This window comes from Mesoplodon densirostris, chromosome 17 (assembly GCF_025265405.1).
Source record: "Mesoplodon densirostris isolate mMesDen1 chromosome 17, mMesDen1 primary haplotype, whole genome shotgun sequence".
In the NCBI taxonomy this organism is placed as follows: Eukaryota; Metazoa; Chordata; class Mammalia; order Artiodactyla; family Ziphiidae; genus Mesoplodon; species Mesoplodon densirostris.
In genome coordinates, this window is record NC_082677.1 from 64,019,642 (window position 1) to 64,045,259 (window position 25,618).

The following is a 25,618-nucleotide window of genomic DNA, read 5'->3' on the forward strand; positions in this document are numbered from 1 at the left end:
TCATCAGACTTCCCATACCAGGACTGTATGTGTCTTTCTGTTTTGATTGATACTTAAAAAAAAAATCAGTTTTGTAATAGTTTGTGTTGAAACCTGTGGGTGAACTGCTCGTTCTGACTGCTGAGGGTTTCTCCAGGTCTCTGAGCCTCTCACCCTTCTGAGCCGTGGCCCCATAGCTACCCACGGAGCTTTTCTTTGCTGCTGTCTTATTTTCCTGTGCAACAGGCACTTCATTGCTTTGCATAAAGTGCTGATATTAAGACACCTTACAGTTGTGGGGAAGATAATGTGGGAGGGTGGGCAGGTAAACAAGCAGTGTGGCTTTTACTGAACGGGAGCAGTAGGCTACCTAATTCAGCCTCAATTATGCCTTTCGTGGTTTTGAACAAAATTATTAAGGTGATATCACTTCTTAGGCTCTTAGTAATGGCAAAGGGAGGGGTTGAGGATGGTGGCTTTAGTGTCACATTTGCAGGGTTTGTAAAGGTCACAAGCATTTAATTCATTTTAACAGCATTGTCTTCAACATATTTTGACAGCCATTCAGGACTATGAAACTGCTCAGGAACACAATGAGAATGACCAGCAGATTCGAGAAGGTCTAGAGAAAGCACAGAGGCTACTGAAACAGTCGCAGAAACGAGATTATTATAAAATCTTGGGAGTAAAAAGGTGAGTTATAAATTTAAAATTCACATTGTTATTTTTAATCAACTGTTTTAAAGCTAATTGTTGCTCTTTTTTCCCCTCTGATTCATTTCCTTTTCTTAGGTAATTTCAGTCATAGATGAAACCCTAACCATCTTGAATATCATAAAGCTGTTTTGAATATATTACAGATAAATTTGATAGAGACTAGTCATGCAATGGTGGAGAATTAGTAGTTGGTGACAAAGAAAGGACACTATGGCATGAATAGGTCCTGGGCCTAGATTTTTTAAGAAGGGTAAAGAGGTGGGAGTGCGCTTTCTTTTGGTGGGGACAGGAGGGAGAGAGGGGCTGGGGAAAAGATAACTTCTTTAGGCCTAAAAATAAAGTGGCACTTTCAGAATGAACTTGAAGGCACAGGGAGAATGTAATCTACTCAATACCTGCTTTTATATTAGACCCACCTTCCCTGAACAGGGGAACCATCAATCTTTCAATCAACAGTCTGAAACTTTGTTCTTTCTGAGTAAGCTAATAACCCAGGAGCAAAATACAAAGTGGGCTTCAAAGAGTCACTGTCTCTTTTAATGCCAAGAATCGAGTCATGGTAGTTTGGAAATTCAGAAAGTTAAAAAATGCATCAATGCAGTTTTCTTAAGGGAGAATTGTAAAGCTCAGGAGCACTTAAATTTGTTCCTGGTGAGATTCTGACATCAGGAAGCCTGGCGACCGTAAGGGTCACGCGGAGTGCTGGGGATGACGCTCAGCCGGTTACGATGCGTATTCAGAAAACCGGGCAGCTGACCTGCCAGTGGGATCTCCCTCACTGCCCCTTTTGGCTCCTCCTGGCAGTATGTTGGACACTTCTTAACTAATGATTATGAATTAATTTTACCACCCTTCAGAAATGCCAAAAAACAAGAAATCATTAAAGCATACCGAAAATTAGCACTGCAGTGGCACCCAGATAACTTCCAGAATGAAGAAGAAAAGAAAAAAGCCGAGAAAAAGTTTATTGACATAGCAGCTGCTAAAGAAGTCCTCTCCGATCCAGGTATTGTTTGCTTTAATGTTTCTGTTCTCTTGAAATGGCCGAGTCAGTGACTGGCAACTTCTTACCTCTATTCCTTTGCCCGTCTTAGAGGCCGTGTCACGAGTGGGCCCCCTGGGGCTGACCTCGGGAGCTGGCGATGGTCCCTGAAGCCCATTTTCATGACTACCCTTGTCAGACTCTAGGGACCCTCATGTGCACAGTGCAGTGGAGACGCCACCAAGTGTGGAATCAGAAGGCCTGAGGGTGACTCTTATCTCTCTTTGAATAAGTTCCTAGAACTTTTTTGGGCCTCAGGTTTTTCCACCAATGATATGCAAGTACAACAAGAGGGATCCTCTTAGGTTTGTCCCTTCCAGCTTCACAGATCAATGTGGATTTTTATACCAAACTTACAGGAGCTTGATTAGGATATGGACTGCCAGGCAGGAGTGTGCAGTGGTGGGACGGGGCAGATACCCAGCCCAGGGCCGGCCCTGCCCTCTGAGGGTGGCTCCCCAGGGATCGTGCTCTAACTCTGATGGTCATTCGATTTACTGGTTGATATAAATGTTATTTCACGTAAGCTAAAATGGCCTGGAGGGGCTTCCCTGGTGGCGCAGTGGTTGAGAGTCCGCCTGCCGATGCGGGGGACGCGGGTTCGTGCCCCTGTCCCGGAGGATCCCACGTGCCGCGGAGCGGCTGGGCCCGCGAGCCATGGCCGCGGAGCCTGTGTGTCCGGAGCCTGTGCTCCGCGGCGGGGGAGGCCACAGCAGTGAGAGGCCCGCGTACAGCAAAAAAAATAAAAAATAAAAAAAATAAAATGACCTGGAAAATAAGAGGGAGACAGTTTAAGAATTTAGGTAATACCGAGCAATGCTTTGACATTTCCAGAGGGAATTTCATGTTAAGCTATTACCCACTGCTTTTTTGTGGCTTTCCGTGTCAGTGGGAGCAGAAACTATGACTTGAGCTAGACAAATTTAACAAAATAGAAGGAAATCGCATTTTATGCCCATTTGACAAGTTTCTGAACTACTTATGCTATGGAATTGAAAGTAAATGATGTTTGTTCTGAAGTAATTTATAATCCAGTGAGAGAGGGAGGAGTTACTGAACGAGTACAGGAGGATACATACTGTTTGTTCTTTTATTCTGCACATGTCGATGCCCGTGAATGGCTGTGTCCTCTCAGTGTGCGCAGCGGGCAGGTGAGGCGCTCTGGAGCCGAGCCCTGAGGGGAGCAGGGGGCCTGCGGGCAGAGCCGCGTGCCTCGAGAAGGGAGCCGCACTCTTGATAACTAGGAGCTCTTTTCTGTCCTCAGCGCCTGTCCTTACTGTGAAGATGACAGCTGCTCCTCATCTCTGAGGATATTAGCTTGCTCGTCTGCTGCCTGCAGCATCCCTTTCTCCCACGTGTCTGCACAGGCTTGTCTCATCACGGGCTTTGCTCCGGGCTGACGGGCACAGCAGTGGAGGTGGCCTCCCGGCCTGTACGATAGGGCGCCTCCCTCCCTCAGGTCTGGGGAGCCTTCCTTCTGTTTAGATTTAATAGCGAGGCCCCAGACGCTTCCTGGGTTGACTTGATGCTTGGGGTTAGGACGGTGAACACGGCCGTGTGATCAGAAGGGCGTGCGTGACTTTGAGGGCTCCTTCCCTGCAACTCCTCGGCTTTCCCAGAGAAGAATTTCCTTGGGTGGCTTCTTGTGAGGAGAGAAGCTTTAGGGCGTCCGGACTTGCGTGAATGTCCATGTTCAACCCTGAACCTCACCGCCTTCTCCGTGACTGGTTTCTCCTGAAACCGAGTCTGTGGTCTGGGTGGGAGCGGGAGGCTGGATTTGAGCATCAGTCGGTCACGGTTGTCTCGGTAACCGAGGGGTGTGGTCCTCAGACCCCGCCTCGGCCCACACCTCTGGCAGCGCCTGGCTCTTAGCTCGCTGGTTTCTTTTACAGAGATGAGGAAGAAGTTTGACGACGGAGAAGACCCCCTGGATGCAGAAAGCCAACAAGGAGGGGGCGGCAACCCTTTCCACAGGAGCTGGAACTCATGGCAAGGGTTCAATCCCTTCAGCTCAGGCGGACCTTTTAGATTTAAATTCCACTTCAATTAAACCAGCTGTTTTTCTGCTCTTCATTTTTTAAAGATTAAACAAAAAAAAACCTTGTTCCAGGATCTTAATGACAAAAAAATTTCAGTCTTTCAGTTTGTCCATGACCAAAGAGTTGTTTTCACAGGAAATATCTGTTCTTATCCGTTTTAGACTTGAGGTTGATGGGTTTGTGAGGGCAGGGAGGCAGGGGAACGGTGCTGTGTCTGGCGGAGCAGCCTGCGTCTGGGCTGTGAACGTCGGGACGAAGGAGTCGGAGACAGGCGCGCAGAGTTTGTATTTTTCTACACTGGAGCACGTGGAAATTCTTTTCTTCACATCCTTGCTTACGTGTCTGTCAGAGCCTGCATTTGTGAGGCGGAGCTGTGGTGTCAGGATTCTCCCAGAGGAATGAACGTTCTGAGCTGTATGTTCTTACTTAGATCCTGGTCAGTCCAGTCATTTGTAAATATGTTAGATTTCCACCTGCATTCCCATCTCTCTTCGAGCATGAATGTGGCTGTCATGGAAGGTGGGCAGAGCCTGTCTTTTAGAAAACCTGCTACCGAATGATAGTCGCTGGAGCCAGGGTTAGATTTGGACGGATGTTAAGCATGTATGTTTTTTTGTTCAGTACCTGCAGGGGAGTACTGAAAATCACTGAAATAGAATTAATTGTAAATCCTACTGGCCCTTTTCATATGAAACACAACAAACGAAAAAGTAATGTGTAAAATAGGTTCAGATAATATAGCAGTGGTACTTAAAATAATATTGCTGTAGTGCAGAATGAAATACTTTAACAACAACTGAAGTTGTGAGTTAAACAGCATTTCCTGTAACAGGATTGGCTTAGAAATGTAAAGTCGCTCAGTCAACATAAACAAACAGAACGCCATGTTTCCCACTTTTAGTAAATACAGCCGACAGTATCTCTTAGGTCCTGGCCTACCTGGCCCGTGGGTGCCCGTGTGGGACTGTTTTGAGGTGGGCATTAAATAGCAGGCCTGCCCCCTTTTCAGACCTTGATGTCTCTGGATGTTCTCTGCCAGAAAGAAAACAACAAAAAACAGGTTTACAGATCTAGTTAGCTCCAGCTGTATGTCCACTATCAAGATGGCATCTCTTCTTGGGATACCTTCTTCTTAAGAGAAATGAACTATTCAGTTTTTCTTTATATACTGGATAATTTTTTCCCTAAAAAAAAAAAATGAGTGTTACTTTAATCAAGAACATGAAATATTTGTGGAATTATGATGCTGCATTTAAAATCTAAGAAAATTACTTTAGATAAAATTATTACATTCTGGAAAGGTTTTTGTTTTTGCCTCAGAGCATTCTGAAGCAATTTAAGCAGGAAAGGCTTAATATATTGCTTTTAGGAAATCAAGCATTTTCTTTGAGTTGCGGGGACCGTCCTGACTGCTAATATCCACAACAGCCAGCCAAGCACAAATCGTTTTCTTCTACAGTCATCCTGAAACATGCGTGGAAAAAAGTTGTTTAAACTGAGACAGAACATATAGTTGAGATGAACAAAACACGTGAGTGCTTTTTCTGCATCTATTTAGAAGTTTATTTCTTACCAATAAACTTAAGATTGCATTTTGAAAACTAGCAAACAGCTTGCAGCTCTCATTTTGTTTTAATGTCTCAAAATTCAAGCCAGTGTGAAAGTAATTTACAAGGGAAATTCATTTTTGTTTATTCTTTAATCTTGTTACTTCATTAGTTACATCAGCAATTTTTTTTCCAATCTGGTTCTTTCATATATGACGTCACTGTGAACTCTGAAATCTAGCGACGGCCTCTACCGACTTTTACAAGTAAGAGTTTTCACACAGAATCAGAAAGAGGGAAATATCAAACCACTTGCCGTTCTATCGGGAGGAGAGGGTGCAAGGCTGCCAGCGAGGAGGAGCCGGAAGGAGTCCGCAGGGCTGGAGGCGGGCCACACGTCCTGGGCACCTGCCACCTCACCGACTGCCACCCCGCCGCCGAGAGGGCTGTTTGCTTCACTTATTTCTCCACCTGTAATAACTATAAATCCTGTTCCTAAAGCCTTACCATGGACGGACTTTAGTCATCGCAGTGGAAATGTGCAGAGTCACTTGTTTTCAGTGAAGACGGAGAAGCAGGTGTGGTGCCGACGCCGCGAACAGCAATCCTCTGGGCTCTGCTGTTCTGCTAAGGAACGAAGAAAAGAACGACCTTTAACTTCCAGCCGTGAGGGTCATCTGCGGTCTTCTGGCATCCGCGTGACTGGGAAGGTGGTCACTCCACGCTTCTTTCAGAGTGACCGAGGAGAGCACTGGGAGTGCGAAGGGACACTCGTCCGTCCTGGCGGCCTGACGCAGGAGGTCGCCACCGCTCCTGCGGGTGCCGGGTAACCCGTGTGGCGCTCTCTGGAAAAGCCAAATGAGCGGGGCGCCCAGCCTTGGCTGTATTACGTTCCCTGTTAAACTCCTCCCTCCCTTTTCAGTGAGCGCCGGAAGTGAAGTATCGCTGGCCTGTAAATGGATATTTTTCCACAGCAACAAGTATTCAACACATCAGCCTATAAACCTGAAAAAGTTCTAAAAAGAGAGGATAAACTAATGCCCACTTCTGAAAGTTTGTGCTTTCTTAACATGGATAAATGAAAACTGGAAAACGACTTCAGTAGTTTACTAATGTGAATTGGATATAACAATACTAATTTTAAAACATTTTTCTCTTTAGGCAGTATTAAAAGTTTAAGTATCAGTATGAAAACAGAACTTTTTGGGACTCTGATAATGGAGTGTAAAAACTACCCACAGCTTAAGAGAAAAATACTACTGATAACCAAGTATGAGGGGAAAAAGCTAAAAGAATCGCAGTTTTAAGTTGGCACCATTTTCTATTCATGGTGGAAAATGAAAGATTTCACCTTCAAAGCATGACATTGGTCAGAAGTTTTATGTGACATTTACCATGAAAAAAGGGCACAAGATGCTTAGTTAAAAACGTCTCCTCAGTCAGGCTTGTGCCTCCTTAGAGGGACAGAGCACCGGTGACAGGCCCTGTGCAGAGTTTTCGTCGGGTACACACCAGTGGTTAACCTAGAGAAATGCACGCAGCTACGCTGAGCGTAGCTGACTTCTCCGTGTTTATAAAGAAAGGAGAAAGGCAAATGCTGACTTACCAACAATTATCCTTATTCTAAATCAGTTCATTCCTTTTTTTGTTAGTAGCAGAGTTTATTCTGTAATTGCAAATGATGTTAATAGGTGGGGATAATGAGTTTTGTTTAATGATCTCATTTGCTGAATGATTTAAGAGTAAAATTAGCCACTGCGTGGCTTTGTGTATAGTAAACAGACTTTGTTTCGTGGGTTGAACCTCTTCCGTGCAGTGGAAGGCAGAGCACAGGGGAGGGGAAAACTGGAGATGTCTGGTGAGTGAGGCTGTTACTCCTACTGTGGTTGGTTTGAACGAGACAAGACGAAGTAACTTAATCCATCTCAATTTAGTGTCTTAGTAAAAACACCACCGAACATTAACTGAAATGGGTCTCAGACATGTCTACAAATAGGGGTACTATTTTTATGCCCGTGTATTTTCACATTTAATAAAAATATTTATGGTCAAATGAGTACCTTCTTGCTTTCAGTCTTGTGGAGAAGTCTGTTTTCCAACTTTGCTTTATACGTAATCAGCTACTGAGGTGACAGGGTTCCTGCTTGACACGAGCTGCAGGAAGAGCGCAAAAAGCAGAAATGGTCACAGACTCGTCACCCAGCCCCCCGAGGTCCTAGGACAGCGGGGCCTCAACAGGTGGCCGGTTCTTCACTTTCAGTACCATTAAAATCTAACACTTAGGTTGGCTCTGAGAACTTTCCCTTTTATATCATAACACGCACATTTCTGTTAAAAGTTCCGAAAGGGGTGGGGGGGGCACTGCGGCTTATCTCAGTCAGATCTCTAACTACAAACACAAGGAGCTTTCTTTGTGTATTCTGCGTGTCCTAAAACTACGGGACAGCTAGAATACTTAGAGAACTTTCCCAGAAAGCAGTTTCCACATTCTTAATAATCACGATACCCACCTTAACACATCATCAGTCAGCCTTCGTCTGAAGATACTGCAAGTGCCTGCAACAGGCCTGGGGGCCGCCTGCCTGCGCACAGGAGGGGAAAGCCGAGTCCACCAGCCCCTCGGGGGTTGTAAGCCCTGATCCCCTCCCCCTCCTACCCTCACGCCCAAGAAATCCAATCACTTCAATCTTAAGGCACATAGGTCACACCCCAGAGACCCTGAGCTCTGCAGACCTCTATCCACCGAGTCAGTCCTTCCTTGGAGATCAACAGGTGATCAACAGAAGCGTGAGATGCACAGTCACCTGTCACTGCCTTACACTAGGATTCAGTTTCTAACGAGGAGGCCTCCAGGTGACAACTCCGAGGTTGCAGTCTTGTTCTGAATACATTTCCAACTGTCACTAAGGTCAGACTACTGGGAGAAGCATCTCCTCCAGTTCTAATATCACGAGGGACCGGGCAGCTGGATGTGGAAGGGCCACTGGCAGAAGGAGTTCCAAGGTCTTCCTGAGGAAATTGGAATTGAACATTGTTAAAAAGCACGAAGGAGAAACCACCGCTTGCAGCATTTCTTGGCGGATTTAAGTCTGTGTTATTTGCATGTTTCCCTGCTCTTACAAGAGATTTCTCTATGAATAGTGTCTCATTTGTATGTATGTATTTATCTATGGAATGGATTTTTTAAGACTGGTTGCCCTAAATGGATGTGATTTTTCTCTCTGTGAAAGATTGTTTAAAGATAGCAAAGGATAACTCTTCGAACAATCCTTCCCTGTGTTACCGTTTTCTTAGGATTTTATTAATACTCCTTCACACGTACCACCTGTTGCATTTCCTGCAGTGTTTATACTTTTGTTGCCTCAGGTTACTAAAACCTCATAAAAGTGGGAAGACCTCATTCTCCAGTGGCACGATTTTAGTGCAGGCAAACTAGCTTCTCTTCCTCTTGGTAGGTCAACATGCAGTGAATGCTCTGTACGACATGGCCTTAGGCCAGGGGAATTTTGTCTCGGACGCTGTGCAATGAAGAAAAATCACATCATCAGATCCCAAATAAGGCTATTTGTCCTTATCCAAGAGCTTTTACCCGATATAGTCAGGAATGATGTTATGAATAAATACAACTATTAGGAAACAATGCAGGCATAGAAATACTCCCGGAGAGATTCTGGATTAACACTGATGAATGTGAGAGCCCTTCACTGCACTTTAGGGTCCGATCACCAAAGCTCTCCACGTACTTGACAAACTCCCCTACGTCACCTTGTGCACCTGGCTCCAACCTCCCCACCCCCTCCACTCCTCCTCGTCCTCAAAGGAACAAAACTACCCCCTTGCTAGTCTGTGCCCAGTGCACTTCCTCCTGCTTCCCTTTGCATCCTAAATGTCACTTTCTCACACCTTCCTGACACTTTCCCTGCCCCGCATTTTCATTTGGATAGTGAATGCCACTTAAACTGGCCTAGTAACTTCAAAAGGACAGCCTCGCGCACTGCAGGTACTTAAATATTTGTTGGATTTGTTCAGGTTAGGAAGACCTGGATTATTGGCCTTTGGACGAAACTGGAAACATTTTTCTGGCGGAAGCAGACTGTGGGAAAACAAAGGAAAGCCTACACACCAGTGGTGGGTTTGCTGACTTTTGTTTACAAGGGATGACAGCCTGTGGTGCTTCCTGGAAGTATTCTATTCTCTCCCTCTAGGAGCTTCATTGTTCCCTGAACTTGAGGATAACTGGAGCCGAAGGATGGGCACTTCCAACCTCTAACCACTTGTACCAAAGCATCTGGGAGGCATGAAGACTTCGGACTGTCTTCCGTCTTATATTCTGGGTTTACCTTATACCAAAACTTATACCCCAAACTTAAATGTCTTTTCATGGTTAAAACTCAAAATCTAATCCTCAGATATGCTCTGTTCCGGCTTTCCTCTGAGAAGGAGGAAGGAGAAGTGGACTGTAACTTCTCAAAATGGGCAATACCGTTTGTCTTTGCTCTCTCCTAGGATTTGATTTTTGTTAAAATTTGCTCTAGGGCCTGCACCTGAACACCAGAATTCAGGGTCAGGAATGTATGTGGGAGGCCTCGGGCTACCTTCCAGCAAGCACCCTCAGGGCAGCGGAGCTGGTGGCCTTCTCTGCTGAGTGCTGCCCTGTGCTCCAAGATGGGCTGCGGTTCAGTTCCCCTAGCGCGTCGCCGAGGAGGGGAGAGCTGTGTGTGGCGCTGCACTCTACATGCACTTGACATAAAAATTAGCCATTTTATAAAAGAATCTCCCCGTAAAGAAATATTTATAAGTCTGGATTTTTAGATATAAGGTATCATTCATCTGGAAACGAAACGTAAATTTAGCCATTCAAATCATAAGCTACAAACTACATTATTCTGCAATTTAGCTTATATTCTATGAGGTACAGAATCTAGCATATTGGAGATGGTAGTTAGTAATAAGTGTGGAAATCAGGTGCCATTACCTAGTGAAGTACCATCTCACAGCTGGGGCTTCTGCCTAAAGCACCACAGCAGACCTGAGGTAGCTGGGTTGGAGCATCTGGCCTAAGCTAGAAGCTTACAGAGACTCTTAGCTCTCACCAAGCCCTGACTCCCAAGAGGAGTGAGCCAGAGACCCCATGGAACTGGGGTCTTCACCCCAGGCCAAGTTACCACTCAAGCTTTTGACAGCATCCCTTAGGACCCTGGGAACCCACAGGAACAATCTACTTCCATTCCAGGCCACACCTGGAGCACTCCATTTTATCACAGACAAACCCAAACAAGTAACAAAGGGAAGGTTACAGGGAGAGGGAGAGGCCTTGTGATCTCTCATTAGGAAGAATGAAGCTGCTGGGGGCAAAGTAATTATATTCAAATGCTCTGTGGGCTGTGCCATCCAATAGAGAAGGATTAGATTCGTTCAGAAGGGCTCAAAGGAGCGAGAGTAGAGACTGCCAGTAGACAGCTTCGGGCTCACTGTGGAACTCTGTACAGAGTTGTCCAAAGATGGACCAGCCAGACTCCAGAGGCAGACAGTTCCATGTGGCCCTGGAAGGTTCCAAGATGGCTTGAGGGTCCACCTGGCAGGGCCTTGTAAGGGGGGCTGTTCCTCAAACCTCACTTATCACCGGAGTCATCTGGAGAGCTTCTTAGACAATCATAATGTCCCACGCTCACCTCAGCCCCATTCAATCAGCTTCTTCAGGGGACAGGGTCCAAATGACATTGAGGTCTTCTCCAGTCCCAAGATCCTATGATTCTAGAATAGTTGGATAGTTTTTGAACATTTACTATTCCTATTCATCTATTATTAATATAAAACAGGAAAACAAACTGTTTACACTCTTAACTAAGTTTCTATAAAACTAGCCAGTTCTTTTTTAAAAAGAATACATATATACCCCATAAGCCCATGAATATCATTTTATGAAATAAAAATTAGAAACATTAAAAAAATACAAATACTGCATAGGATTAAAACATCATATGGTTTACGATAAACAAAATAATTACAGTGTGACACTACTACTTCCATTTTAAAACAACAGTTTAGGTATAAATGGGCTTACTTTAAAAAAAATTATTCGGAGATAACCATGAGTCCTTTCTCAGAAGAAGAAACACAAAATAGATTTCTCTAATTTAAAAGCATCTTTTGAATGAAGAAATATGGATGCACATAGAGCTGGAATATCCAAACATGTAGATGGTTTGCTAATTCCCCATGAGGACCAGCTAGTCAGATATGTTCTTCTACTTGATTATCTGGCAAAATTATCACTTTAACTGGTGAAAACACAGTGTTTTAAGCAATCAAGAAAGAGGAACAATATAGTTTTAAATACTCAATGGCCATTTCTTATATAACTTAAACTTATTCAATACATTAAACACATGTATTTTTAAATAATTTAAATTGAAGAATATGTCACTGATCCTTAATGAAACTTGCAAAAGTCTTAGCAGTAGTTCCACATTTCCCCAGCAGGTGGCAGATTTCTTGTCATACTTTCTTATCTTCTTACACAGGCCCGTGCTAGAGTTCATCATGTGTCAAAACTGTAGGAGAGGAAAGTTTATTTAGCTACTGAAATCTCAAACATCACATTAGCTTAAACCTGACTGAGGTATGGGTTAATATAATAAAAAGCATAGGTGCTCCCTGAGGATCCTCTTGTTTGTTAGTTCAGTAACTACTTGCTTCATTATGTGCCATAAGAATAGCTCTTTTTATGTTATGGTATCTATTACATTGTATCATAAGTACTTGCCTCTTTACCCATCTAGAAGCCAGGTCCCATGAGTCTATGAGAACAAGGACCATACCTTATTTAACTTTGTTATCTTCAGGACCTAGCACCCTGCCTGGCAACAGAGGCCTTGAACAGTACTAACAGATTACTCACCATGTACAAAGTATCCTGTTATTAATGTAATGGAACAACAAAAAGCAGAAGACATATATGGTCCTCATCTAAGATGGGAGGACAGAGCATTCAAACACAGACACAAATACTGTACAAATGTGAGAATCAGTACCAGTGAAGACCCTTAGAGATCAAAATGGTTTCCTCACCTTCTGCATCATTGAGCTGTCACATACTGATTTAAGAACACTGAAAATGATATTTTCAGGCAGAAATTAATATACATTTTAAATGGATCCTGTTCCATAATTCAAGATGGCAGACTATATCTCTCCACTAAACTCCACTGGAAAGGGAAGAAATATAAAAAGGAATAGCGATAAAGACAGTGGGAGAAGGGGGTATGAGACAACACTGGAGCAGGGTTATCAACGAATTTCTAAACGCGGAAAACAATACACAGCTGAGATGATGAGCTGATTTTTTTTTCTTTTTTTCTTTTTTAATTTTTTGCTTTATCACAAATTTAATCAGTTATACATACACATATGTTCCCATATCCCCTCCCTTTTGCATCTCCCTCCCACCCTCCCTATCCCACCCCTCCAGGCGGTCACAAAGCACCGAGCTGATCTCCCTGTGCTATGCGGCTGCTTCCCACTAGCTAGATCTACCTTACGTTTGGTAGTGTATATATGTCCATGCCGCTCATTCACTTTGTCACAGCTTACCCTGCCCCCTCCCCATATCCTCAAGTCCATTCTCTAGTAGGTCTGTGTCTTTATTCCTGTCTTACCCCTATGTTCTTCATGACATTTTTTTCCCTTAAATTCCATATATATGTGTTAGCATACAGTATTTGTCTTTCTCTTTCTGACTTACTTCACTCTGTATGACAGACTCTAGGTCCATCCACCTCATTACAAATAGCTCAATTTCATTTCTTTTTATGGCTGAGTAATATTCCATGTATATATGTGCCACATCTTCTTTACCCATTCATCCGATGATGGACACTTAGGTTGTTTCCATCTCCGGGCTATTGTAAATAGGGCTGCTATGAACATTTTGGTACATGTCTCTTTTTGAATTATGGTTTTCTCAGGGTATATGCCCAGTAGTGGGATTGCTGGGTCATATGGTAGTTCTATTTGTAGTTTTTTAAGGAACCTCCATACCGTTCTCCATAGTGGCTGTACCAATTCACATTCCCACCAGCAGTGCAAGAGTGTTCCCTTTTTTCCGCACCCTCTCCAGCATTTATTGTTTCTAGATTTTTTGATGATGGCCATTCTGACTGGTGTGAGATGATATCTCATTGTAGTTTTGATTTGCATTTCTCTAATGAGTAAAGATGTTGAGCATCCTTTCATATGTTTGTTGGCAGTCTGTATATCTTCTGTGGAGAAATGTCTATTTAGGTCTTCTGCCCATTTTTGGATTGGGATGTTTCTTTTTTTGTTATTGAGCTGCATGAGCTGCTTATAAATTTTGGAGATTAATCCTTTGTCAGTTGCTTCATTGGCAAATATTTTCTCCCATTCTGAGGGTTGTCTTTTGGTCTTGTTTATGGTTCCCTTTGCTGTGCAAAAGCTTTTAAATTTCATTAGGTCCCATGTGTTTATTTTTGTCTTTCTTTCCATTTCTCTAGGAGGTGGGTCAAAAAGGATCTTGCTGTGATTTATGTCATAGAGTATTCTGCCTATGTTTTCCTCTAAGAGTTTGATAGTGTCTGGCCTTACATTTAGGTCTTTAATCCATTTTGAGCTTATTTTTGTGTATGGTGTTAGGGAGTGATCTAATCTCATACTTTTACATGTCCCTATCCAGTTTTCCCAGCACCACTTATTGAAGAGACTGTCCTTTCTCCACTGTACATTCCTGCCTCCTTTATCAAAGATAAGGTGAACATATGTCCATGGGTTTATCTCTGGGCTTTCTATCCTGTTCCATTGAGCTATCTTTCTGTTTTTGTGCCAGTACCATACTGTCTTGATTACTGTAGCTTTGTAGTATAGTCTGAAGTCAGGGAGCCTGATTCCTCCAGCTCCGATTTTCGTTCTCAAGATTGCTTTGGCTATTCGGGGTCTTTTGTGTTTCCATACAAATTGTGAAATTTTTTGTTCTAGTTCTGTGAAAAATGCCAGTGGTAGTTTGATAGGGATTGCATTGAATCTGTACATTGCTTTGGGTAGTAGAGTCATTTTCACAATGTTGATTCTTCCAATCCAAGAACATGGTACATCTCTCCATCTATTTGTATCATCTGTAATTTCTTTCATCAGTGTCTTATAATTTTCTGCATACAGGTCTTTTGTCTCCTTAGGTAGGTTTATTCCTAGATATTTTATTCTTTTTGTTGCAATGGTAAATGGGAGTGTTTCCTTGATTTCACTTTCAGATTTTTCATCATTAGTATATAGGAATGCCAGAGATTTCTGTGCATTAATTTTGTATCCTGCAACTTTACCAAATTCATTGATTAGCTCTAGTAGTTTTCTGGTAGCATCTTTAGGATTCTCTATGTATAGTATCATGTCATCTGCAAACAGTGACAGCTTTACTTCTTCTTTTCCGATTTGGATTCCTTTTATTTCCTTTTCTTCTCTGATTGCTGTGGCTAAAACTTCCAAAACTATGTTGAATAAGAGTGGTGAGAGTGGGCAGCCTTGACTTGTTCCTGATCTCAGTGGAAATGGTTTCAGTTTTTCACCATTGAGGACGATGCTGGCTGTGGGTTTGTCATATATGGCCTTTATTATGTTGAGGAAAGTTCCCTCTATGCCTACTTTCTGGAGGGTTTTTATCATAAATGGGTGTTGAATTTTGTCGAAAGCTTTCTCTGCATCTATTGAGATGATCATATGGTTTTTCTCCTTCAATTTGTTAATGTGGTGTATCACGTTGATTGATTTGCGTATATTGAAGAATCCTTGCATTCCTGGAATAAACCCCACTTGATCATGGTGTATGATCCTTTTAATGTGCTGTTGGATTCTGTTTGCTAGTATTTTGTTGAGGATTTTTGCATCTATGTTCATCAGTGATATTGGCCTGTAGTTTTCTTTCTTTGTGACATCCTTGTCTGGTTTTGGTATCAAGGTGATGGTGGCCTCGTAGAATGAGTTTGGGAGTGTTCCTCCCTCTGCTATATTTTGGAAGAGTTTGAGAAGGATAGGTGTTAGCTCTTCTCTAAATGCTTGATAGAATTCACCTGTGAAGCCATCTGGTCCTGGGCTTTTGTTTGTTGGAAGATGTTTTATCACAGTTTCAATTTCAGTGCTTGTGATTGGTCTGTTCATATTTTCTATTTCTTCCTGATTCAGTCTTGGCAGGTTGTGCATTTCTAAGAATTTGTCCATTTCTTCCAGGTTGTCCATTTTATTGGCATAGAGTTGCTTGTAGTAATCTCTCATGATCTTTTGTATTTCTGCAGTGTCAGTTGTTACTTCTCCTTTTTCATTTCTAATTCTATTGATTTGAGTCTTCTCCCTTTTTTCTTGATGAGTCTGGCTAATGGTTTATCAATTTTGTTTATCTTCTCAAAGAACCAGCTTTTAGTTTTATTGATCTTTGCTATCGTTTCCTTCTTTTCTTTTTCATTTATTTCTGATCTGATCTTTATGATTTCTTTCCTTCTGCTAACTTTGGGATGTTTTTGTTCTTCTTTCTCTAATTGCTTTAGGTGCAAGGTTAGGTTGTTTATTCGAGATGTTTTCTGTTTCTTAAGGTGGGATTGTATTGCTATAAATTTCCCTCTTAGAACTGCTTTTGCTGCATCCCATAGGTTTTGGGTCGTTGTGTCTCCACTGTCATTTGTTTCTAGGTATTTTTTAATTTCCTCTTTGATTTCTACAGTGATCACTTTGTTATTAAGTAGTGTATTGTTTAGCCTCCATGTGTTTGTATTTTTTACAGCTCTTTTCCTGTAATTGATATCTAGTCTCATAGCATTGTGGTCAGAAAAGATACTTGATACAATTTCAAATTTCTTAAATTTACCAAGGCTTGGGGCCTCCCTGGTGGCGCAAGTGGTTGAGAGTCCGCCTGCCGATGCAGGGGATACAGGTTCGTGCCCCGGTCTGGGAGGATCCCATATGCCGCGGAGCGGCTGGGCCCGTGAGCCATGGCCGCTGAGCCTGCGCGTCCGGAGCCTGCGCGTCCGGAGCCTGTGCTCCGCGACGGGGGAGGCCACAACAGTGAGAGGCCCGCATACCGCAAAAAAAAAAAAAAAAAAAAAAAAAAAAATTTACCAAGGCTTGATTTGTGGCCCAACATATGATCTATCCTGGAGAATGTTCCATGAGCACTTGAGAAAAATGTGTATTCTGTTGTTTGTGGATGGAATGTCCTATAAATATCAATTAAGTCCATCTTGTTTAATGTATCATTTAAAGCTTGTGTTTCCTTATTTATTTTCATTTTGGATGATCTGTCCATTGCTGAAAGTGGGGTGTTAAAGTCCCCTACTATGATTGTGTTACTGTCGATTTCTCCTTTTATGGCTGTTAGTATTTGCCTTATGTATTGAGGTGCTCCTATGTTTGGTGCATAAATATTTACAATTGTTATATCTTCTTCTTGGATCGATCCCTTGATCATTAGGTAGTGTCCTTCTTTGTCTCTTCTAGTAGTCTTTATTTTAAAGTCTATTTTGTCTGATATGAGAATTGCTACTCCAGCTTTCTTTTGGTTTCCATTTGCATGGAATATCTTTTTCCATCCCCTTACTTTCAGTCTGTATGTGTCTCTAGGTCTGAAGTGGGTCTCTTGTAGACAGCATATATATGGGTCTTGTTTTTGTATCCATTCAGCCAATCTGTGTCTTTTGGTGGGAGCATTTAGTCCATTTACATTTAAGGTAATTATCGATATGTATGTTCCTATTCCCATTTTCTTAATTGTTTTGGGTTCATTATTGTAGGTCTTTTCCTTCTGTTGTGTTTCTTGCCTAGAGAAGTTCCTTTAGCATTTGTTGTAAAGCTGGTTTGGTGGTGCTGAACTCTCTCAGGTTTTGCTTGTCTGTAAACGTTTTAATTTCTCCATCAAATCTGAATGAGATCCTTGCTGGGTAGAGTAATGTTGGTTGCAGGTTTTTCTCCTTCATCACTTTAATTATGTCCTGCCACTCCCTTCTGGCTTGTAGAGTTTCTGCTGAGAGATCAGCTGTTATCCTGATGGGGATTCCCTTGTGTGTTATTTGTTTTTTTTCCCTTGCTGCTTTTAATATGATTTCTTTGTGTTTAATTTTTGACAGTTTGATTAATATGTGTCTTGGCGTATTTCTCCTTGGATTTATTCTGTGTGGGACTCTCTGTGCCTCTTGGACTTGATTAACTATTTCCTTTCCCATATTAGGGAAGTTTTCAACTATAATCTCTTCAAGTATTTTCTCAGTCCCTTTCTTTTTCTCTTCTTCTTCTGGAACCCCTATAATTCGAATGTTGGTGCATTTAATGTTGTCCCAGGGGTCTCTGAGACTCTCCTCTGTTCTTTTCATTCTTTTTTCTTTATTTTGCTCTGCAGCAGTTATTTCCACTATTTTATCTTCCACCTCACTTATCCGTTCTTCTGCCTCAGTTATTCTGCTATTGACCCCATCTAGAGTATTTTTTATTTCATTTATTGTGTTTTTAATCGATGCTTGATTCATCTTTAGTTCTTCTAGGTCCTTGCTAACTGTTTCTTGCATTTTGTCTATTCTTTTTCCAAGATTTTGGATCTGGGAAATAGAATCTTGGATCATCTTTACCATCATTATTCTGAATTCTTTTTCAGGTAGACTGCCTATTACCTCTTCATTTGTTAGGTCTGGTGGGTTTTTATCTTGCTCCTTCTCCTGCTGTGTGTTTTTCTGTCTTCTCATTTTGCTTATGTTACTGTGTTTGGGGTCTCCTTTTTGCAGGCTGCAGGTTCGTAGTTCCCGTTGTTTTTGCTGTCTGTCCCCAGTGGCTAAGGTTTGTTTAGTGGGTTGTGTAGGCTTCCTGGTGGAGGGGACTAGTGCCTGTGTTCTGGTGGATGAGGCTGGATCTTCTCTTTCTGGTGGGCAGGTCCACGTCTGGTGGTGTGTTTTGGGGTGTCTGCGGACTTTTTATGATTTTAGGCCACCTCTCTGCTAATGGGTGGCGTTGTGTTCCTGTCTTGCTAGTTGTTTGGCATAGGGTGTCCAGCACTGTAGCTTGCTGGTCGTTGAGTGAAGCTGGGTGCTGGTGTTGAGATGGAGATCTCTGGAAGATTTTCGCCGTTTGATATTATGTGGAGCTGGGAGGTCTCTTGTGGACCAGTGTCCTGAAGTTGGCTCTCCCACCTCAGAGGCCCAGCACTGACTCCTGGCTCCTCAATTTGGGATGATTTGTTGTCTATTCATGTATTCCACAGATGCAGGGTACATCAAGTTGATTGTGGAGCTTTAATCCGCTGCTTCTGAGGCTGCTGGGAGAGGTTTCCCTTTCTCTTCTTTGTTCTCACAGCTCCTGGGTCTCAGCTTTGGATTTGGCCCCGCCTCTGCGTGTAGGTCGCCGGAGGGCGTCTGTTCTTCGCTCAGACAGGACAGGGTTAAAGGAGCAGCCTCTTCGGGGACTCTGGCTCACTCAGGCTGGGCGGGAGGGAGGGGCACGGAGTGCGGGGCGCGCCTGCAGCGGCAGAGGTCGGCGTGACGTTGCACCAGCCCGAGGCGCGCCGTGCGTTCTCCCAGGGAAGCCGCCCCTGGATCCCGGGACCCCGGCAGTGGCAGGCTGCACGGGCTCCCGGAAGGGCGGTGTGGACAGTGACCTGCGCTCGCACACAGGCTTCTTGGCGGCGGCAGCAGCAGCCCCAGCGTCCCACGCCCGTCACTGGGCTCCACGCTTTCAGTCGTGACTCGCGCCCGTCTGTGGAGCCCCTTTAAGCAGCGCTCTTAATCCCCTCTCCTCGCGCACCAGGAAACCAAGAGGGAAGAAAAAGTCTCTTGCCTCTTCGGCAGCTCCAGAGTTTTCCCGGACTCCCTGCCGGCTAGTTGTGGCACATTAGCCCCCTTCAGGCTGAGTTCTCGCCGCCAGCCCCAGTCCTCTCGCTGTGCTCTGACCGAAGCCCGAGCCTCAGCTTCCAGCGCCGCCGGGGCGAGCAGACAAGCCTCTCGGGCTGGTGAGTGCCGCTTGGCACCGATCCTCTGTGCGGGAATCTCTCCTCTTTGCCCTACCCAGGTATGTGGGAAGTTTCTTGCCTTTTGGGAGGCTGGGGTCTTCTGCCAGCGTTCAGTAGGTGTTCTGTAGGAGTTGTTCCACGTGTAGCTGTATTTCTGGTGTATCCGCGGGGAGGAAGGTGATCTCCGCGTCTTACTCTTCCGCCATCTTACCCGGAAGTCTCCGAGTTGATTTTCTTGACAGAGAAGCCTGGGAAAGCCTCCTAACAGAAACACTGGTGGGGAGTACATCACCCAGTGAAGCAATTAACTGAAGGACTGTATGGAAAATCTGTTCACATCAGCTCTCCACTCTCATTCCTTCTTCAGCATTGCAGAAAGAAACAGCCTGGTGTTTATTCCAAGATAAAAAGTGTAAGGCTAAAAATAGAGCAGTTTATTGAGAGAAAGATAAAGAAAGAGAGAAAGTGAGTGAGTAAGAGAGAGAGATTTTTGTATAGGTATTGATGCTCTCGAGTGAAGTCTCCTCTTTGTAACTTTAGGCCAGGGTGGTGTGTGGGATGGGCTTGTTCTGTTCCAGGCCCACAGAGAGAAGCCTGCCAGTTCTACACCGTGCTAATATACTTAAAGTTACCAATTAACCCCCCGCCCCCGTTCAGGGAAGAAGCCTATTGGAGAAACAAACACCATTTACACCATCACAGAGGAAACTCAAGCCAGCTATGTATACTGATTAATCTCATTTTTTATTCTTAAATGTACACTAACAGCCAAGAATCTCCAGGCATTTGAAGATAATCAACAGTAAAAGAAAAAAGGACCAAGATGAACACACAAATGATTCAACCAAAGGAAACAAAGATAACCAAGAGAACCAAAGAGACTCTTAAAATAATTATAATTAATGTTTTCCAGAGATATCTGAAAAGTCAATAAAGCCACAGAACAAGAACAAATTGAAATTAAAAGAAAACAAGCAGGGAAAAGAAAGATTCACTGGAAATTAAAATGTGACTGCCCTCTTAGAAGCAGCCACATAGCACAGGGAGATCAGCTTGGTGCTGTGTGACCACCTAGAGGGGTGGGATAGGGAGGGTGGGAGGGAGACACAAGAGGGAGGAGATATGGGGATGTGTGTATATGTATAGCTGATTCACTTTGTTATAAAGCAGAAACTAACACACCATTGTAAAGCAAGTATACTACAATAAAGATGTTAAAAAAATGTGATTGCCCTCTTAAAAAGAAAGATCAATAGAAGGATTGAAGATAAAGTAAAAAAGTTTCCCAGAACACAGAGGGAAGATTAGGGAATATAAAAATAAAATATTAAAAACAGAAATACAAAGATCATAAGAGACTACTATGATCAATTACATGCCAACAAATTGGACAACCAAAAAGAAATGGATAAATCTCTAGACACTTACAGTCTACCAAGACTGAATCATGAGGAGACAGAAAATCTGAACAGACCAATTACTAGTAAGGAGACTGAATCAGTAATCAAAAACCTCCGAATAAACGAAAGCCCAGGATGAGATGGCTTCACTGGTGAATTCTACTAAACATTTAAAGAAGAATTAATACTAATCCTTCTCAAGCTCTTCCAAAAACTGTAAGGGGTGGGAACACTCCCAAACTCATTTTACAAGGCCAGTATTACCATGATAACAAAATCAGACAATGACACCCTGAAACAATCCCATTTACAATTGCATTAAGACCAGTTTAACCAAGAAGAAATATATTTAACCAAGTGGGTGAAAGACCTATTCACTGAAAACTGTAAGACACTGATGAAAGAAACTGAAGACACAAAAATAAATGGAAAGATATTCTGTGCTTGTGGGTTTGAAGAATCAATATTATTAAAATGTCCATATTACTCAAAGCAATGTACAGATTCAATACAATCCCTATCAAAATTCCAATGATATTTTTCACAGATATAGAACACAGAATCCTAAAATTTGTATGGAACCACAAAAAGCTGAATGGCTAAAGCAATCCTGAGAAAGAAGAACAAAGCTGGAGGCATCAAAAATCCTAATTTCAAGCTATATCACAGTAATCAAAGCAGTATGGTACTGGCATAAAAAGAGACAAATAGATCAATGGAACAGAATAGGGAGCCCAGAAATAAACATTATATATATATAAAACATATAATATATATATATATTAGTTTATGACAAAGGAGCCAAGAACATGCAATGGGAAAAGGACAGTTTCTTCAATAAATGGTGCTGAGAAAACTGGACAGCCACATGCAAAAGAATAAAACTTGACTGCTGTCTTACACCATGTACAAAAATTAACTCAAATGTATTAAAAATTTGAACAGAAGACCTGAAACCATAAAACTCCTATAAGAAAACATAGGTGATGACCTCCCTGACACTGGTCTAGGCAATGATTTTTTGGATTTGACATCAAAAGCAAAGGCAACAAAAGCTAAAGTAAATAAGTGGGATTATATCAAAAAGCTGCACAGTAAGGGAAACCACCAAGAAAATAAAAAGGCACCCTATGAAAGGGTAGAAAATATTTGTAAATTATATATCTGTTAAGGGGTTATTATCCAAAATTTATATAGAACTCCTAAAACTCAATAGCAGAAAAACAAACAATCTGATTAAAAACTGGGCAAAGTATCTAAATAGATATTTTTCTAAAGAAAATATACAGATAGCCAACAGGTACATGAAAAGGTTCCAATGTCACTAGTCACTAATAATTAGGGAAATGCAAATCAAAACCACAAGATATCACCTCATACCTGTTAGAATGTCTACTATCAAAAAGACAAAAAAATAACATAAGTGTTGGCAAGGAATGTGGATAAAAGGGAACCCTTGTACACTGTGGGTGGAAATGTAAATTGGTGCAGCCACTATGGAAATCAATGTGATGGTTCCTCACAAAATTAAAAATTGAACTGCCATATGATCCAGCAATTGCACTTTTGAGTATTTACCTGAAGAAAACAAACAAAAAAACCCCAATTCAAAAAGATATATGTACTTCCATGTTCACTGCAGCATTATTTACAATAGCCAAGATATGGAAGCAACCTAAGCATCTGTCAATAAATGAATGGATAAAGAAAATGTGGTACACACACACACACACACACAAATATTATTTAGCCATAAAAAAGAAGGAAGTCCTGTCATATGCGATACCATAGATGGACCTTGAGAGTATTACACTAAGGGAATTAAGTCACACAAAGAAAGACAAATGCCATAAGATATCACTTTTACGTGGAACCTAAAAACAAAAACAAAAGCAACCAACCAAGCTCACAGCAACAAAGAACAGGTTGGTGGTTGCCAGAGGATGGGGGATGGGGGATGGATGAAGTGGGTGAAGGGGGTTAAAAGGTACCAACTTCCAGTTATAAAATAAATTAGTCATAGGGATGTAATGTACAGCATAGTGACTGAAGTTAATAATACTGTCTAGTATACTTGAAAGTTGCTAAGAGAGCAACTTTTTTTTTCATAAGAAAAAAACTTCTTAACTATGTATGGTAATGAATGTTAATTAACCTTATTGTGGTGATTATTTTGCAATATTTACAAGTATCAAAACATTATGTTGTACACCTGGAGCTAATATAGTGTTATATGTCAACTGTATCTCATTTAAAAAATGGAAAAAAAAGGAAAAATAGGTCATGACCAAGTAGAATTTATTCTAGGAATACAAGGATGATTCAATATTAGGAATAATGATTCAATATTAGAAAATCTATTAATATAGTTTATCATACCAATATATCCAAGTAAAAAAATCATATAGTAACTTCTACTTTTGAAGAGGCAGTTGATAAAATACAACCCATTTTGATAAAAACACTTATTAAACTAAGAATCAATGGATATTTCCTCAGTGTGATAAAAATATGTGAAAAAAATAGCTTTAGTCCAAAGCTATTATCTTACTTAATGGGGAAACACAGGAGGTTGGCTAGGCAATGTGAGAAAAAGAAAAGATGCCTACCACTACCACTGCTATTTAATATTGTATTAGATATATAAGCCAAAACAATTAGATAAGGAAAAGCAATGTGAGGGTAAAAAAAAAAAGGATTAGAAAGGAAGAGGAAAAACCATCTTTGGTTGCAGGTAAGATGTACATATTCCTGGAAAAAACTCAAGAGAATCAACTGAAACATTACTATAAACAATATGAGAATTCAATATGACCATAGGAAATAAAAATTCATATAAGGAAAATAGTAGTCCTTCTATGGACAAGCTACCACCAGTAAGATATACTGGAAGAGAAAATTCCATTTTTAATAGTAACAAAAGATAAAGTATCTAGGAATAAGCTTTAAAATATATGTATAAAACCTATATGATTAAAATGTTGTAACTCTTGACAAACATAAAACTGGACCTGAACATACAGAAAGACACAACGTGTTCCTAGATAGGATAGTTTTCACGAAGATGTCAGTACTCCCTAAGTTAACTAATAAATTTAATATAATCCTTCCTCTACCACAAAAGGAAAAAAAAAAAAACAACAGAAAAATTTTTGGAAATAGATAAGCTGATTCTAAAGCTTGTACGGACAAATAAGCAGACAAGAACACCCAGGAATACAACAACAAAGAGCAATGAGCCCTACTTGATATTTAAACATACTGTAAACATTCAATGATTAAAGTAGTGTGTAATAGACACACGTAGAGACAGAGACCAATGGAACAGAAAAAAAAAAGTGCCAAATGAGACATACATAATACAGGAATTTAGCATATGCTAAAGGTGGCAACACAAATATGTGGAATAAAGATTATTAATTTTTCCCAGTGTTGGCAAGCAATGCTCCAGAAAAAAACAGGCAAAGGACAAGAACAGTTGAAAATCAGAAGAAATACAAATGGCCCTTAAACATATGACACGATTCTCAAATTCCATTCAAGTTATGGGTTGAATTATTTTCCCCTCAAAATTCATATGTTGGAGTCCTAACCTCCAGTACCTCAGAGTGTGACCTTATCTGGAGACAGGGTCTATGCAGAGGTATTCAAGTTAAAATGCAGTCATTAGGGTGGACCCTACTCCAACATGACTGGTGTCGTTATAGGACAAGGAAATTTGGACACAAACATGTACAGAGGGAAGACAATGTGAAGAGGCATAGGAAGAAGACGGCCGTTTACAAGCCAAGGAAAGAGGCCTGCAACAGATCCTTCCCTCACAGCCCTCAGAGGGAAATAACCCTGACTGCACTTTGATCTTGGACTTCCAGCTTCCAGAACTGTGAGACAAAAATGACTTTTGCTTAAGCCACCTAGGTTGTGGTGCTATGTTACAGCAACCCCAGCAAACTAACACAATTTACAAGAGAAATGAAAATTTTATGAAAGAAGATATATCATAGCCTTAAAAAATGGTTGCCTTTATTTAGGGAGTATGGGATCAACATGTACACACTGCTACATTTAAAATGGATAACCAACAAGGACCTACTGTATAGCACAAGGGACTCTGCTCAATGTTATGTGGCAGTCTGGATGGGAGGGGAGTTTGGAGGAGAGTGGATACATGTATGGCTGAGTCCCTTTGCTGTGCACCTGAACTATCACAACATTGTTAATCGGCTATACTCCAATATAAAATAAAAAATTTATTTAAAAAATGGTTGCCTCTTTGGGTTTGAGTAAGTAAAAGAGGACTTCTGATTTTATTCTGTACATTAATATTTCCAAGTGTGGAAGTATATAGGATATACAATGGTTTTAATGTTTATAATGAACATGTCTTAAATTTGTAGTTAAAAATTAAGCAAAAAACCCAAAAATCTCTTTTGTAAAACCTCTCTTATTTATACATATAACCATACAAAAACATATATACACAGACATGCAATTTTTCTTTAATTAAGATGTGGGTCAATAACATTATAAATATTCTATAACCTATTTTTAACTTAAAAATTTGCTGTCAGCACAAATCTGTCTCAATTCTCCTGAAAGGCTACATTATATTTCATTGTATGTATCAGTATGTATCACTGTATGTATTCATTGTATGCAATCGATCCTCTATTGATGGATAGATTCTATTTCATTATTAAAAACAATGCTGTAACAAACATATGTATATATATGCATAATTTTTCTCATTTAAATATAAGTTTCTTGTGAATTGCTGGGTCAAAGGGCATATATTTTAATTTTTTATGCATATTATAAAATTTCCTTAATTTATACAGCTACTATATGTACGAGAGTGCTTGTCAATACCCTTGCTAATGCTGAGTATTATTAATCCTTTAACTCTTTCC

The 25,618-nt window shown here is 41.3% G+C and overlaps 2 protein-coding genes across 2 annotated transcripts in view; one reads left to right on the forward strand and one right to left on the reverse strand.

The window, feature by feature from the left end:
- DNAJC3 (DnaJ heat shock protein family (Hsp40) member C3) overlaps positions 1–7,375 on the forward strand; it is a 97,437-nt gene extending 90,062 nt beyond the window's left edge. Inside the window, exons 10-12 of the mRNA XM_060079704.1 lie at positions 540–672; positions 1,554–1,702; positions 3,631–7,375. Coding sequence (XP_059935687.1) covers positions 540–672; positions 1,554–1,702; positions 3,631–3,788 — 440 coding nt within the window. The 3' untranslated portion in view covers positions 3,789–7,375. The remainder of the gene's footprint in view (positions 1–539; positions 673–1,553; positions 1,703–3,630) is intronic.
- A 3,914-nt stretch (positions 7,376–11,289) lies between these two features.
- UGGT2 (UDP-glucose glycoprotein glucosyltransferase 2) overlaps positions 11,290–25,618 on the reverse strand; it is a 186,408-nt gene continuing 172,079 nt past the window's right edge. Inside the window, exon 39 of the mRNA XM_060079905.1 lies at positions 11,290–11,878. Within this exon, the coding sequence (XP_059935888.1) occupies positions 11,856–11,878 (23 nt within the window). The 3' untranslated portion in view covers positions 11,290–11,855. The remainder of the gene's footprint in view (positions 11,879–25,618) is intronic.